At 40.7% G+C, this 17,771-nt stretch overlaps 1 protein-coding gene across 1 annotated transcript in view; it reads left to right on the forward strand.

Annotated features, from left to right (window-relative positions):
• LOC311124376 (attractin-like) overlaps positions 1 to 17,771 on the forward strand; it is a gene marked incomplete at its 3' end in the record, with an annotated part of 141,431 nt that overhangs the window by 103,106 nt on the left and 20,554 nt on the right. The window contains exons 13-17 of the mRNA XM_084198537.1: positions 3,122 to 3,234; positions 3,911 to 4,049; positions 6,365 to 6,546; positions 15,790 to 16,009; positions 16,502 to 16,687. Coding sequence (XP_084054663.1) covers positions 3,122 to 3,234; positions 3,911 to 4,049; positions 6,365 to 6,546; positions 15,790 to 16,009; positions 16,502 to 16,687 — 840 coding nt within the window. The remainder of the gene's footprint in view (positions 1 to 3,121; positions 3,235 to 3,910; positions 4,050 to 6,364; positions 6,547 to 15,789; positions 16,010 to 16,501; positions 16,688 to 17,771) is intronic.

Consider the following 17,771-nt stretch of genomic DNA (forward strand, 5'->3'; position numbering starts at 1 on the left):
CTAGTACAGGACTCCAACAGTCAGACAGCACCCTGTTCACATCTAGTACAGGACTCCAACAGTCAGACAGCACCCTGTTCACATCTAGTACAGGACTCCAACAGACAGACAGCACCCTGTTCATATCTACTACAGGACTCCAACAGACAGACAGCACCCTGTTCATATCTAGTACAGGACTCCAACAGTCAGACAGCACCCTGTTCATATCTAGTACAGGACTCCAACAGTCAGACAGCACCCTGTTCATATCTAATATAATATACAGGGCTGTGTCTCAAATGATCTGATGGCTTATACAAACCCCCTGTTCTAGCTGGTGGAGGAGAAATGCTGTTATGGTGGTAGATATCAAATCAAAATCAAATCAAATGTATTTTTCACATGCGCCGAATACGACAGGTGTAGACCTTACAGTGAAAAGCCCTTAACCAATGCAGGTTTAAGATAAATAGGAGTTTAGAAAATATTTACTAAATAAACTAAAGTAAAAAAAACTAATAATTACATTTTACATTTTACATTTTTTACATTTTAGTCATTTAGCAGACTTATCCAGAGCGACTTACAGTTAGTGAATGCATACATAATTTTTTTTAGACACCCATAAAGTCTACCTCTCTGTTGCTATCACATACATTATCAAGCATTTCACACGTTATCCAGATACTGACTGTTAGCACTTGGTGGTCTATAGCAGCTTCCCACCAGAATTGGCTTTAGGTGAGGCAGATGAACCTGTAGCCATATTACTTCAACAGTATTTAACATGAGATCCTCTCTAATCTTCACAGGAATGTGGTTCTGAATATAAACAGCAACACCTCCACCATTGGCATTTCTGTATTTTCTGTAGATCTTATAACCTTGTATTACTTCCACTGTATAATCAAAAGGTATTATCTAAGTGAGTTTCAGAGATTGTCAGAATATGAATGTCATCTGTTATTTCATGAACCTTGTTTCTTAAGCTACAGATGTTAACGTGGGCTATTTTTAACACTTTTCTGGGATGCTTAATTGTTTTTCTTGCTTTACTGGGAAGCTTAGCAGAGGTAGACATGCTTTTCTATTAGTGCATGCTGAGCTGCACACAGTGGACTTCCTACTAGGGCACACCACCTCAATGCTAACAATAGCATATGATTACACTACCCTCTGTAGCGCCTTGCGGTTATATGCCAAGCAGTTGCCATACCAGGCGGTAATGCAACCAGTCAGGATGCTCTCGATGGTGCAGCTGTAGAGCTTTTTGAGGATCTGAGGACCCATGCCAAATCTTTTCAGTCTCCTGAGGGGGAATAGGCTTTGTCGTGCCCTCTTCACGACTGTCTTGGTGTGCTTGGACCATGATAGTTTGTCGGTGATGTGGACACCAAGGAACTTGAAACTCTCGACCTGCTCCACTACAGCACCGTCGATGAGAATGGGGGCGTGCTCAGCCCTCCTTTTCCTGTAATCCATGATCAGCTCCTTTGTCTTGATCACGTTGAGGTAGAGGTTGTTGTCCTGGCACCACATGGTCAGGTCTCTGACCTCCTCCCTATAGGCTGTCTCATCGTTGTTGGTGATCAGGCCTACCACTGTTGTGTTGTCGGCGAACTTAATGATGGGTTTGGAGTCGTTCTTGGCCACGCAGTCATGGGTGAACAGGGAGTACAGGAGGGGACTGAGCACAAACCCCTGAGGGGCCCCATGTTGAGGATCAGCGTGGCAGATGTGTTGTTTCCTACCCTTACCACCTGGGGGCGGCCCATCAGGAAGTCCAGGATCCAGTTGCAGAGGGAAGTGTTTAGTCCCAGGGTCCTTAGCTTAGTGGTGAGCTTTGAGGGCACTATGGTGTTGAACGCTGAGCTGTAGTCAACAAACAGCATTCTCACATAGGTGTTCCTCTTGTCCAGGTGGGATAGGGCAGTATGGAGTGCAATAGATATTGTGTCATCTGTGGGCCATGACCAGCCTTTTAAAGCACTTCATAGCTACGGACGTGAGTGCTACGCGTCGGTAGTCATTTAGGCAGGTTATCTTAGTGTCCTTGGGCACGGGGACTACGGTGGTCTGCTTGAAACATGTTGGTATTAGAGACTCAGACAGGGACATGTTGAAAATGTCAGTGAAGACTCTTGCCAGTTGGTAGCGCATGCTCTGAGTACACGTCCTGGTAATCCGTCTGGCCCCGCAGCCTTGTGAATGTTGACCTGTTTAATGGTCTTGCTCACATCAACTACGGAGAGTGTGATCACACAGAAGCCTCATGCCCCGAAGCGCAAGATAGTCCTTTTCTCTTTCATTTTTCTCAGTCTGATAAATGCAGTTAGCGGCCGAAACGTCAAGGTTTCTTTTTTTCCCTTTTTTCTAAAAAGTCATTAAAAACATAATGTCTTGATGGTGTGAGAGGGAGTCTCAGCTATCTCTCTAGTTGTTGGGGAGATTGAAGCATCAATCAACCCTCTCATATGTCCAGTATTGGCTGTTTACATCCTTTGTGTTGATCATAGATGCTTACAGCAATACAGCAATACAGCCTATACTATGTTAGTACTATACTATACTACTAATATACCATACTACACTATTGCTATACTATATTAGTACTACACTATTAATATACTATACTATATTAGTACTACACTATTAATATACTATACTGCTAATGTACTATACTACTAATATACTATACTGCTAATATACTATACTATACTATATTAGTACTACACTATTGCTATACTATATTAGTATGAAAATGTATGCACTCACTAACTGTAAATCGCTCTGGATAAGAGCGTCTGCTAAATGACTAAAAATGTAAATGTAAAAAATTTGTACTATACTATTGCTATACTATACTAGTAATATACTATATTAGTATTACACTATTACTATAATAAACTACTAATATACTATACTATATTAGTACTACACTATTGATATACTATACTAGTACTATACTATATTAGTACTACATTATTACTAATATGATACTTCTAATATACTATACTACTAATATACAATACCACACTATTGCTATACTATACTAGTACTATACTACTAATATACTATTATTGTACTAAACTATTACTACAGTATCGATTTAAAAAGGTCCTCTCTGGTTGTATTGTAGATGCTGACAACGATCGCTGTGACCAGTACACTGACTGCTACAGCTGTACAGCCAATACTAACGGCTGCCAGTGGTGTGCTGTTCAGTGTGTCTCCGTGAGCTCAAACTGTAAGGTAAGGTAGGTAAGATTGACACGGTAAGACTGGGCTGGGATGGGTTACTTTACATTTAGGTAAGATAGACTCGGTAAGACTGGGCTGGGATGGGTTACTTTACATTTAGGTAAGATAGACTCGGTAAGACTGGGCTGGGATGGGTTACTTTACATTTAGGTAAGATTGACTCGGTAAGACTGGGCTGGGATGGGTTACTTTACATTTAGGTAAGATTGACTCGGTAAGACTGGGCTGGGATGGGTTACTTTACATTTAGGTAAGATAGACTCGGTAAGACTGGGCTGGGATGGGTTACTTTACATTTAGGTAAGATAGACTTTTTACACATTAGGGTTGCAAAATTCCGGTAACTTTCACAAAATAAATGTGAATATTCCTGTATTCAGGAGGGAATAAATCCAGGAATCCTCCAACCAGTATGTATGTGAATGTATGACGTGTCTTCCTACCCCAGGGGGCCATAGTGGAGTATGACGTCTGTCCCAAAGACAACCCATCATGTATGTTAATGTGTCCTCCTACCCCAGGGGGCCATAGTGGAGTATGACGTCTGTCCCAAAGACAACCCATCATGTATGTTAATGTGTCCTCCTACCCCAGGGGGCCATAGTGGAGTATGACGTCTGTCCCAAAGACAACCCATCATGTATGTTAATGTATCTTCCTACCCCAGGGGGCCATAGTGGAGTATGACGTCTGTCCCAAAGACAACCCATCATACGTCTGCAACAAGAAGACCAGCTGTAAGAGCTGTGGTGTGGACCAGAACTGCCAGTGGGAACCTCGGAACCAGGAGTGCATCGCTCTACCAGGTAACAACCCAGAAACCAGGAGTGCATCGCTCTACCAGGTAACAACCCAGAAACAACCCAGAAACCAGGAGTGCATCGCTCTACCAGGTAACAACCCAGAAACAACCCAGAAACCAGGAGTGTATCGCTCTACCAGGTAACAACCCAGAAACAGCCCAGAAACCAGGAGTGTATCGCTCTACCAGGTAAGAACCCAGAAACAACCCAGAAACCAGGAGTGTATCTCTCTACCTGGTAAGAACCCAGAAACAACCCAGAAACCAGGAGTGTATCTCTCTACCTGGTAAGAAACCAGGAGTGCATTGCTCTACCTGGTAAGAACCCAGAAACAACCCAGAAACCAGGAGTGTATCTCTCTACCTGGTAAGAAACCAGGAGTGCATCGCTCTACCAGGTAAGAACCCAGAAACAACCCAGAAACCAGGAGTGTATCGCTCTACCAGGTAAGAACCCAGAAACAACCCAGAAACCAGGAGTGTATCTCTCTACCTGGTAAGAAACCAGGAGTGTATCTCTCTACCTGGTAAGAACCCAGAAACAACCCAGAAACCAGGAGTGTATCTCTCTACCTGGTAAGAACCCAGAAACCAGGAGTGTATCTCTCTACCTGGTAAGAACCCAGAAACCAGGAGTGTATCTCTCTACCTGGTAAGAACCCAGAAACCAGGAGTGTATCTCTCTACCTGGTAAGAACCCAGAAACCAGGAGTGTATCTCTCTACCTGGTAAGAACCCAGAAACCAGGAGTGTATCTCTCTACCTGGTAAGAACCCAGAAACCAAGAAAGTGTAGTTTTAAAGCTACATTTCTTGCAATTATATACATTTTGCAATGTGTAATGTTTATTCATGTAATAGTTGTGTGACTCAAAATATAAGGGGGGGGGGGGGGCACTGCTTTATTCTACTGTACATCTCTCATTAAAACTGTAATGGTTTTATTAGTGTTAACTTATTAAATAATTCATATTTTAATGTATTAGTAATAACGGTATACTGTACTATTCATTGTAGGGATTTGGTTCTTCTTAAGGAATCATTAATCATATTCAATAGAAATTGACCTCATAGCCAATCTCCTGTCACATAGCCAATCTCCTGCCACATAGCCAATCTCCTGCCACATAGCCAATCTCCTGTCACATAGCCAATCTCCTGTCACATAGCCAATCTCCTGCCACATAGCCAATCTCCTGCCACATAGCCAATCTCCTGCCACATAGCCAATCTCCTGCCACATAGCCAATCTCCTGCCACATAGCCAATCTCCTGCCACATAGCCAATCTCCTGCCACATAGCCAATCTCCTGTCACATAGCCAATCTCCTGCCACATAGCCAATCTCCTGCCACATAGCCAATCTCCTGCCACATAGCCAATCTCCTGCCACATAGCCAATCTCCTGCCACATAGCCAATCTCCTGCCACATAGCCAATCTCCTGTCACATAGCCAATCTCCTGCCTCATAGCCAATCTCCTGCCACATAGCCAATCTCCTGCCTCATAGCCAATCTCCTGCCACATAGCCAATCTCCTGCCTCATAGCCAATCTCCTGCCTCATAGCCAATCTCCTGCCACATAGCCAATCTCCTGCCTCATAGCCAATCTCCTGCCTCATAGCCAATCTCCTGCCTCATAGCCAATCTCCTGCCTCATAGCCAATCTCCTGCCTCATAGCCAATCTCCTGCCACATAGCCAATCTCCTGCCACATAGCCAATCTCCTGCCACATAGCCAATCTCCTGCCACATAGCCAATCTCCTGCCTCATAGCCAATCTCCTGCCACATAGCCAATCTCCTGCCACATAGCCAATCTCCTGCCACATAGCCAATCTCCTGCCACATAGCCAATCTCTTGCCACAAAGCCAATCTCCTGCCACATAGCCAATCTCCTGCCTCATAGCCAATCTCCTGCCTCATAGCCAATCTCCTGCCTCATAGCCAATCTCCTGCCTTATAGCCAATCTCCTGTTTTTTTCTCTACTGTTTATGTTCCTGATCAGTAGAAGTTTAAACTGTCTTGTCCTGCCCTCCCTCTAGAGAAGGGTTTCCCTAACTCAGTCCAGCCCCCCCCCCCCCGGGTGAACATTTTGATTTATGCCAGAGCACTACACGGCTGATTCAAATAACCAACTCATCCTCAAGCTTTGATTATTTAAATCAGCTGTGTAGTGGTTGGTCACAAACCAAAACGTGCACCCAGGGGGGGCCCCCAGGACCGACTTTGGGAAACCCTGGTCTAGAGAATATATATATATATATATATATATATATATTTTTGTAATATAGAAATATTTATCTTCCTCCCTCCAGAGAATATATGTGGTGAGAACTGGCACCTGGTTGGTAACTCGTGTCTGAAGTTCATCACAGCCAAGGACTCGTATGATAATGCCAAGTTGACCTGTCGGGGTCACAACGCCGTCCTGGCATCACTGACCAATCAGAAGAAGGTGGACTTTGTCCTCAAGGAGCTGCAGATCATGAGCGTTCTGGTGAGCAAGGTCACTATAGTTACAATATATAACAACATATATACCAAGGTCACTATAGTTACAATATATTACAACATATATATACCAAGGTCACTATGGTTACAATATATTACAATATATATATACCAAGGTCACTATGGTTACAATATATTACAACATATATACCAAGGTCACTATGGTTACAATATATTACAACATATATACCAAGGTCACTATGGTTACAATATATTACAACATATATACCAAGGTCACTATGGTTACAATATATTACAATATATATATACCAAGGTCACTATGGTTACAATATATTACAATATATATATACCAAGGTCACTATGGTTACAATATATTACAACATATATACCAAGGTCACTATGGTTACAATATATTACAACATATATACCAAGGTCACTATAGTTACAATATATTACAACATATATATATACCAAGGTCACTATGGTTACAATATATTACAACATATATACCAAGGTCACTATAGTTACAATATATTACAATATATATATACCAAGGTCACTATAGTTACAATATATTATAACATATATATACCAAGGTCACTATAGTTACAATATATTACAACATATATACCAAGGTCACTATGGTTACAATATATTACAACATATATAGCAAGGTCACTATAGTTACAATATATTACAACATAAATATACCAAGGTCACTATGGTTACAATATATTACAATATATATATACCAAGGTCACTATGGTTACAATATATTACAACATATATACCAAGGTCACTATAGTTACAATATATTACAACATATATACCAAGGTCACTATAGTTACAATATATTACAATATATATCGCACTTGTCATCTCCCGTCTGGACTACTGCAACTCGCTGTTGGCTGGCCTCCCTGCCTGTGCCATTAAACCCCTACAACTCATCCAGAATGCCGCAGCCCGTCTGGTGTTCAACCTTCCCAAGTTCTCTCACGTCACCCCCCTCCTCCGCACACTCCACTGGCTTCCAGTTGAAGCTCGCATCCGCTACAAGACCATGGTGCTTGCCTATGGAGCAGTGAGGGGAACGGCACCTCTGTACCTTCAGGCTCTGATCAGTCCCTACACCCAAACGAGGGCATTGCGCTCATCCACCTCTGGCCTGCTGGCTCCCCTTCCTCTGCGGAAGCATAGTTCCCGCTCAGCCCAGTCAAAACTGTTCGCTGCTCTGGCACCCCAATGGTGGAACAAGCTCCCTCACGACGCCAGGACAGCGGAGTCACTCACCACCTTCCGGAGACATTTGAAACCCCACCTCTTTAAGGAATACCTGGGATAGGATAAAGGAATCCTTCTACCCCCCCCCCCCCCCCCACCAATTGTAAAGTGGTTATCCCACTGGCTATAGGGTGAACGCACCAATTTGTGAGTCGCTCTGGCTAAGAGCGTCTGCTAAATGACGTTAATGTGCCCTTGAGCAAGGCACTTAACCCTAATTGCTCCTGTAAGTCGCTCTGGATAAGAGCGTCTGCTAAATGACTAAAATGTAATGTAAATGTATATATACCAAGGTCACTATAGTTACAATATATTACAACATATATATGCCAAGGTCACTATAGTTACAATATATTACAACATATATACCAAAGTCACTATGGTTACAATATATTACAACATATGTAGCAAGGTCACTATAGTTACAATATATTACAACATAAATATACCAAGGTCACTATGGTTACAATATATTACAATATATATATACCAAGGTCACTATCGTTACAATATATTACAACATATATACCAAGGTCACTATAGTTACAATATATTACAATATATATATACCAAGGTCACTATAGTTACAATATATTACAACATATATACCAAGGTCACTATAGTTACAATATATTACTATATATATACCAAGGTCACTATAGTTACAATATATTACAACATATATAGCAAGGTCACTATAGTTACAATATATTACAACATATATAGCAAGGTCACTATAGTTACAATATATTACAATATATATATACCAAGGTCACTATGGTTACAATATATTACATCATATATAGCAAGGTCACTATAGTTATAATAAATTACAACATATATACCAAGGTCACTATAGTTACAATATATTACATCATATATAGCAAGGTCACTATAGTTACAATATATTACAACATATATATACCAAGGTCACTATGGTTACAATATATTACAATATATATATACCAAGGTCACTATGGTTACAATATATTACAACATATATACCAAGGTCACTATAGTTACAATATATTACAATATATATACACCAAGGTCACTATAGTTACAATATATTACATCATATATAGCAAGGTCACTTTAGTTACAATATATTACAACATATATACCAAGGTCACTATAGTTACAATATATTACAACATATATATACCAAGGTCACTATAGTTACAATATATTACAACATATATATACCAGGGTCACTATAGTTACAATATATTACAACATATATACCAATGTCACTATAGTTACAATATATTACATCATATATAGCAAGGTCACTATAGTTACAATATATTACAACATATATATACCAAGGTCACTATGGTTACAATATATTACAACATATATAGCAAGGTCACTATAGTTACAATATATTACAACATATATAGCAAGGTCAATATAGTTACAATATATTACAATATATATATACCAAGGTCACTATGGTTACAATATATTACATCATATATAGCAAGGTCACTATAGTTATAATAAATTACAACATATATACCAAGGTCACTATAGTTACAATATATTACATCATATATAGCAAGGTCACTATAGTTACAATATATTACAACATATATAGACCAAGGTCACTATGGTTACAATATATTACAATATATATAGACCAAGGTCACTATGGTTACAATATATTACAACATATATACCAAGGTCACTATAGTTACAATATATTACAATATATATATACCAAGGTCACTATAGTTACAATATATTACATCATATATAGCAAGGTCACTTTAGTTACAATATATTACAACATATATACCAAGGTCACTATAGTTACAATATATTACAATATATATATACCAAGGTCACTATAGTTACAATATATTACATCATATATAGCAAGGTCACTTTAGTTACAATATATTACAACATATATACCAAGGTCACTATAGTTACAATATATTACAACATATATATACCAAGGTCACTATAGTTACAATATATTACAACATATATATACCAGGGTCACTATAGTTACAATATATTACAACATATATACCAATGTCACTATAGTTACAATATATTACTATATATATATACCAAGGTCACTAAAGTTACAATATATTACAACATATATAGCAAGGTCACTATAGTTACAATATATTACAACATATATAGCAAGGTCACTATAGTTACAATATATTACAACATATATATACCAAGGTCACTATGGTTACAATATATTACAATATATATATACCAAGGTCACTATGGTTACAATATATTACAACATATATAGCAAGGTCACTATAGTTATAATATATTACAACATATATATACCAAGGTCACTATAGTTACAATAAACCACAGGGAAAAGCCTCCTCCATTCGCTATTTAAATGCGTAGATGACATGTATTTCTTCCCGCTGCCCCTGTTCCGAGACAGGTGCTTGATAATGGTCCATTCTAAAGCTGCCCCTGTTCCGAGACAGGTGCTTGATAATGGTCCATTCTAAAGCTGCCCCTGTTCCGAGACAGGTGCTTGATAATGGTCCATTCTAAAGCTGCCCCTGTTCCGAGACCGGTGCTTGATAATGGTCCATTCTAAAGCTGCCCCTGTTCCGAGACAGGTGCTTGATAATGGTCCATTCTAAAGCTGCCCCTGTTCCGAGACCGGTGCTTGATAATGGTCCATTCTAAAGCTGCCCCTGTTCCGAGACCGGTGCTTGATAATGGTCCATTCTAAATCAAAAATAATTTCACACATATATTCGAGTCTCGTAGAAAAGGGTCTGAATACTAATAATAATGTAAATTAGGTATTCTGTTATTTATTTTTAATATATTTGCTAAAATGTATAAAAACCTGTTTTCGCTTTGTCATTATGGGGTATTGTGTATAGATTGCTGAGAATATATATATTTTAATCCATTTTAGAATAAGGCTGTAACGTAACAAAATGTTGAAAAAGTCAGTGGGTCTGAATACTTTCCAAAGGCACTGTATAGCAAGGTCACTAAAGTTACAATATATACTGAACATAAATATAAATGCAGCTGAAATAAAAGATCCCAGAAATGTTCCATTCACACAAAAAGCTTATTTCTCTCAAATGTTTTGCACAAATTTGTTTACATCCTTTACATACATTACTTTATCTTGGCCAGGTCGCAGTTGTAAATGAGAACTTGTTCTCAACTGGTTTACCTGGTTAAATAAAGGTGAAATAAAATAAAATAAAAATCCCTGTTAGTGAGCATTTCTCCTTTACCAAGATAATCCATCCACCTGACAGGTGTGGCATATCAAGAAGCTGATTACACAGCGTGATCATTACACAGGTGCACCTTGTGCTGGGGACAATAAAAGTCCACTCTGAAATGTGCAGTTTGGTCACAGATGTCTCAAGTTTTGAGGGAGCGTGCAATTGGCATGCTGACTGCAGGAATGTCCACCAGAGCTGTTGCCAGAGAATTGAATGTTCATTTCTCTACCATAAGTCGGCTCCAACTTCGTTTTAGAGAATTTGGCAGTACGTCCAACCGGCCTCACAACTGCAGACCACGAGTAACCACGCCAGCCCAGGACCTCCACATCCCGCTTCTTCACCTGCGGGATCGCATGAGACCAGCCGCCCGGACAGCTGATGAGATTGAGGAGTATTTCTGTCTGTAATAAAGCCCTTTTGTGGGGAAAAACTCATTCTGATTGGCTGAGCCTGGCTCCCAAGTGGGTGGGCGTACTGTGTGCCCTCCCAGGCCCACCCATGGCTCCGCCCCTGCCCAGTCATGAAATCCATATGAACTGATTTCCTTATGAACTGTAACTCAGTAAAATTGTTGAATGCTGCGTTTATATTTTTGTTCAGTATATTACAACATATATATACCAAGGTCACTATAGTTATAATATATTACAACATATATAGCAAGGTAACTATAGTTACAATATATAACAACATACACTATTTATACAAAAGTATGTGGATTCTGCTATTTCAGCCACACCCATTGCTGACAGGTGTATAAAATCGAGCACAAAGCCATGCAATCTCCATAGACAAACATTGGCAGTAGAATGGCCTTAATGAAGAGCTCAGGGACTTGCAACGTCAAAGGATGCCACCTTTCCAACAAGTCGGTTTGTCAAATTTCTGCCCTGCTAGAGCTGCCCCGGTCAACTGTAAGTGCTGTTATTGTGAAGTGGAAACATCTAGGAGCAACAACGGCTCAGCCGCGAAGTGGTAGACCACACAAGCTCACAGAACGGGACCGCCGAGTACTGAAGTATGTAGATCAGAAAACCAGTCGGTATCTGGTGTGACCACCATTTGCCTCATGCAGCGCAACACATCTCCTTCGAATAGAGTTGATCAGGCTGTTGATTGTGGAATGTTGTCCCCCTCCTCCTTCAATGGCTGTGCGAAATTGCTGGATATTGGCAGTAACTGGAACACACTGTCGTACACGTCGATCCAGAGCATTCCAAACATGATCAATGGGTGACATTTTGGGTGAGTATGCAGGCCATGGAAAAACTGGGACATTTTCAGCTTCCATAAATTGTAGACAGATCCTTGCAACATGGGGCCGTGCATTATCGTTCTGAAACATGAGGTGATGGCGGCGGATGAATGGCACAACAATGGGCCTCAGGATCTCGTCACGGTATCTCTGTGCATTCAAATTGCCATCGATAAAATGCAATTGTGTTCATTGTCTGTAGCTTATGCCTGCCCATACCTAGTGGTGGAAAAAGTACCCAATTGTCATACTTGAGTAAAAGTAAAGATACCTTAATAGAAAATGACTCAAGTGAAAGTAAAAGTCATCCAGTAAAATACTACTTGAGTAAAAGTCTAAACGTATTTGGTTTTAAATATACTTAAGTATCAAAAGTAAATGTAATTGATAAAATGTACTTAAGTATCATTTCTAATTCCTTATGAATGTCTGTCCAAACCAGACCGCACAATGTTATTTTACGGTTATTCCGGGGCTATTCTAGTTTACTCCAACATTCAGACATAATTGACAAACAAAGCATTTGTGTTTAGTGAGTCCGCCAGATCAGAGGCAGTAGATGACCAGGGATGTTCTCTTGGACCAGTTTCCTGTAAGAATAACTTTTAGGTTTCAGGGAAAATGTACGGAGTAAAAAGTATTTTCTTTAGGACTGTAGTGAAGTAAAAGTTGTCAAAAATAGAAATGTTTACAAAGTATTTTTACTTAAGTACTTTACACCACCGTACCTTATGCCTGTCCATACCATAACCCCACCGCCACCATGGGGCACTCTGTTCACAACAGCAAACCGCTCGCGCACACGACGCCATACATGCTGTCTGACATCTGCCCGGTACATTTAAAACTGGGATTCATCCATGAAGAGCACACTTCTCCAGCGTGCCAGTGGCCATCGAAGGCGATCATTTGTCCACAGAAGTCGGTTACGACACAGAACTGCAGTCAGGTCAAGACCCTGGTGAGGACGACGAGCAAGCAGATGAGCTTCCCTAAAACGGTTTCTGTCAGTTTGTACAGAAAATTCTTCGGTTTTGCAAACCCACAGTTTCATCAGCTGTCCGGGCGGCTGGTCTCATGCGATCCCGCAGGTGTAGAAGCTGGATGTGGTCCTGGGCTGGCGTGGTTACACGTGGTCTGCGGTTGTGAGGCCAGTTGGACGTACTGCCAAATTATCTAAAACAACGTTATGGTAGAGAAATGAACATTCAATTCTCTGGCAACAACAGCTCTGGTGGACATTCCTGCAGTCAGCATGCCAATTGCACGCTCCCTCAAAACTGGAGACATCTGTGGCATTGTGTTGTGTGACAAAACTGCACATTTTAGTGGCCTTTTATTGTCCCCAGTACAAGGTGCACCTGTGTAATGATTATTGATCCGATTCTTGATAAGCCACACCTGTCAGGTGGATGGATTATCTTGGCAAAGGAGAAACGTTCACTAACAGGGATGTAAACACATTTGTCCACAATTTCTTTGTTTTTGAAATAAGCTTTTTGTCTGTATGGAAAATGTGTTATCTTTTATTTCAGCTCATGAAACATGGGACCAACACTTGTTGTGTTTATTTTTTGTTCAGGGTATATATAACATTTTCACTAGTTACATATACAGTTGAAGTTGGAAGGTTACATACACTTGGAGTCATTAAAACTCGTTTTTTCAACCACTCCACAAATTTCTGCTCAGGAAGGAGACGCGTTCTGTCTCCTAGAGATGAATGTACTTTGGTGCGAAAAGTGCAAATCAATCCCAGAACAGCAGCAAAGGACCTTGTGAAGATGGTGGAGGAAACAGGTACAAAAGTATCTATATCCACAGTAAAACTAGTCCTATATCGACATAACCTGAAAGGCCGCTCAGCAAGGAAGAAGCCACTGCTCCAAAACTGCCATAAAAAAGCCAGACTACGGTTTGCAACTGCACATGGGGACAAAGGTCGTGCTTTTTGGAGAAATGTCCTCTGGTCTGATGAAACAAAAATAGAACTGTTTGGCCATAATGACCATCGTTATGTTTGGAGGAAAAAGGGGAACGCTTGCAAGCCGAAGCACGGGGGTGGCAGCATCATGCTGTGGGGGTGCTTTGCTGCAGGAGGGACTGGTGCACTTCACAAAATAGATGGCATCATGAGGAAGGAAAATTATGTGGATATATTGAAGCAACATCTCAAGACATCAGTCAGGAAGTTAAAGCTTGGTTGCAAATGGGTCTTCCAAATGGACAATGACCCCAAGCATACTTCCAAAGTTGTGGCAAAATGGCTTAAGGACAACAAAGTCAAGGTATTGGAGTGGCCATCACAAAGCCCTGACCTCAATCCTATAGAAAATGTGTGGGCAGAACGGAAAAATCCTGTGCGAGCAAGGAGGCCTACAAACCTGACTCAGTTACACCAGCTCTGTCAGGAGGAATGGGCCAAAATTCACCCAACTTATTGTGGGAAGCTTGTGGAAGGCTACCCGAAACGTTTGACCCAAGTTAAACAATTTAAAGGCAATGCTACCAAATACTAATTGAGTGTATGTAAACTTCTGACCCACTGGGAATGTGATGAAGGAAATAAAAGCTGAAATAAATAATTCTCTCTACTATTATTCTGACATTTCACATTCTTAAAATAAAGTGGTGATCCTAACTGACCTAAGACAGGGATTTTTTACTAGGATTAAATGTCAGGAATTGTGAAAAACTGAGTTTAAATGTATATTTACATTTACATCGTTTAGCAGATATATAGCAATGTCATTACAATGTATTGGATATTGGCCCTAGCGTGTTAGCAGGAAGTAGAGAAAAGACAGTGTCGGATTGGCTGTGATGACATACTCTGTATAATATTGTAAGTTGCTCTGGATAAGAGCGTCTGCTATATGATTGAAATGTGATACACAATAGACTGATTGGCAGAGATGTATAACTCTCCCTTTATAACTCTCCCTTTATAACTCTCCCTTTATAACTCTCCCTTTATAACTCTCCCTTTATAACTCTCCCTTTATAACTCTCCCTTTATAACTCTCCCTTTATAACTCTCCCTTTATAACTCTCCCTTTATAACTCTCCCTTTATAACATCCCAAGGTTTCTGTCTCTCAAACACAACATAAAGAGGAGTGCGTGACTAACTGTGTGTGTGTGTGTGTATCCGTGTCTGCGTGTATGTGTGTGTGTGTGTTTTTGTGTGTGTGTGTGTGTTTTTGTGTGTGTGTGTTTTTGTCTGTGTGTGTGTGTTTTTGTGTGTGTGTGTGTGTTTTTGTGTGTGTGTGTGTGTTTTTGTCTGTGTGTGTGTGTTTTTGTCTGTGTGTGTGTGTTTTTGTCTGCGTGTATGTGTTTCTGTGTGTGTGTTTCAGTGTGTGTGTTTCAGTGTGTATGTGTTTCTGTGTGTGTGTGTGTGTGTGTGTGTGTGTGTGTGTGTGTTTGTGTGTGTGTAAATAACTGTTCAATGTTAGTCATGTTCCTAGTATTTTTTTCAGTACAAGGCCTCGGTGACGCCGTGGGTGGGGCTTAGGAAGATCAACGTCTCCTATTGGTGCTGGGAAGACATGTCACCCTTTACTAACACCTCCCTCCAGTGGTTGCCGGGGGAACCCAGCGATGCCGGTTTCTGTGGTTACCTAGCAGAACCGGCATCCAGCGGCCTGAAGGCCCAGACCTGCATCAACCCTGTTAACGGATCACTGTGTGAACGAGCAGGTTAGACACACACACACACACACACACACACACACACACACACACACACACACAGACACTCACAGAGACACACACAGAGACACACAGAAACACACACACACAGACACACACACACAGAGACACACACAGAGACACACATAAACACACACAGAGACACACAGAAACACATACACACACAGAAACACACACAGAAACACACACAGACACACACAGAAACACACACAGAAACACACACACACACAGACACACAGAGACACACACACACACAGAAACACGCACAGAAACACACACAAGCACTTACTCGTTTGTGTGAAATGGGGATATAAAGACGTATTTACTCCAAAACAAAACCAAATTCCCAGTAGATCATTTAGAAATACAATCATATGTATTCTTCTATTCTCTCCTAATCCCCTTCCTTTCTCTCTGACCTTCATACAATGTCTCAGTGGGGACCCCCATTACATGTATGCTTCCTTCCTGTCTCGCCAGCCAATCACAGTGCCAAGCAGTGTCGGACGCCATGCGCCATGCGGGCTACGTGTAGTGACTGCACCAGCAGCAGTTCAGAGTGTATGTGGTGCAGCAACATGAAGCAGTGTGTGGACTCTAATGCATACGTAGCCTCCTTCCCCTTCGGACAGTGTATGGAGTGGTACACTATGAACAGCTGCCCACGTAAGACCACTGGCTCACCTCTCTCTCTCTCTCCAATTCAATTAGAAGGGGCTTTATTGGCATAGGGAAACATATGTCTGCGTTGCCAAAGCAAGGGAAATAGATTAACAAAGTGAAATAAACAATACATATTAACAGTAAACATTACACTCAGAAGTTCCAAAATAATAGAGACATGTCATAATGTCATATTATGTATATATACAGTGTTGTAACAATGTGCAAATAGTTAAAGTACAAATGGGAAAATAAATAAACATAAATATGGGTTGTATTTACAATGGTGTTTGTTCTTCACTGGTTGCCCTTTTCTTGTGGCAACAGGTCACAAATCTTGCAGATGTGATGGCACACTGTGGTATTTCACCCAGTAGATAAGGGAGTTTATCAAAATTGGGTTTGTTTTCGAATTCTTTGTGGATCGCTGTAATCTGAGGGAAATATGTGTCTCTAATATGGTCATACATTTGGCAGGAGGTTAGGAAGTGCAGCTCAGTTTCCACCTCATTTTGTGGGCAGTGTGCACATAGCCTGTCTTCTCTTGAGAGCCAGGTCTGCCTACGGCGGCCTTTCTCAATAGCAAGGCTATGCTCACTGAGTCTGTACATAGTCAAAGCTTCCCTTAATTTTGGGTCAGTCACAGTGGTCAGGTATTCTGCCACTGTGTACTCTCTGTTTAGGGCCAGATAGCATTCTAGTTTGCTCTGTTTATTTGTAAATTCTTTCCAATGTGTCAAGTAATTCTTTTTGTTTTCTCATGATTTGGTTGGGTCTAATTGTGTTGCTGTCCTGGGGCTGTGTGGGGTCTGTTTGTGTTTGTGAACAGAGCCCCAGGACCAGCTTGCTTAGGGGACTCTTCTCCAAGTTCATCTCTCTGTAGGTGATGGCTTTGTTATGGAAGGTTTGGGAATCGCTTCCTTTTAAGTGGTTGTAGAATTTAACAGATATTTTCTGGATTTTGATAATTAGCGGGTATCGGCCTAATTCTCCTCAAGTTGGTGTTTGCCCCATTTTGTGAATTCCTGGTTGGTGAGCGGACCCCAGACCTCACAACCATAAAGGGCAATGGGTTCTATAACTGATT

This window comes from Coregonus lavaretus (assembly GCF_964263955.1).
Source record: "Coregonus lavaretus genome assembly, contig: HAP1_SCAFFOLD_517, whole genome shotgun sequence".
NCBI classification, from domain to species: Eukaryota; Metazoa; Chordata; class Actinopteri; order Salmoniformes; family Salmonidae; genus Coregonus; species Coregonus lavaretus.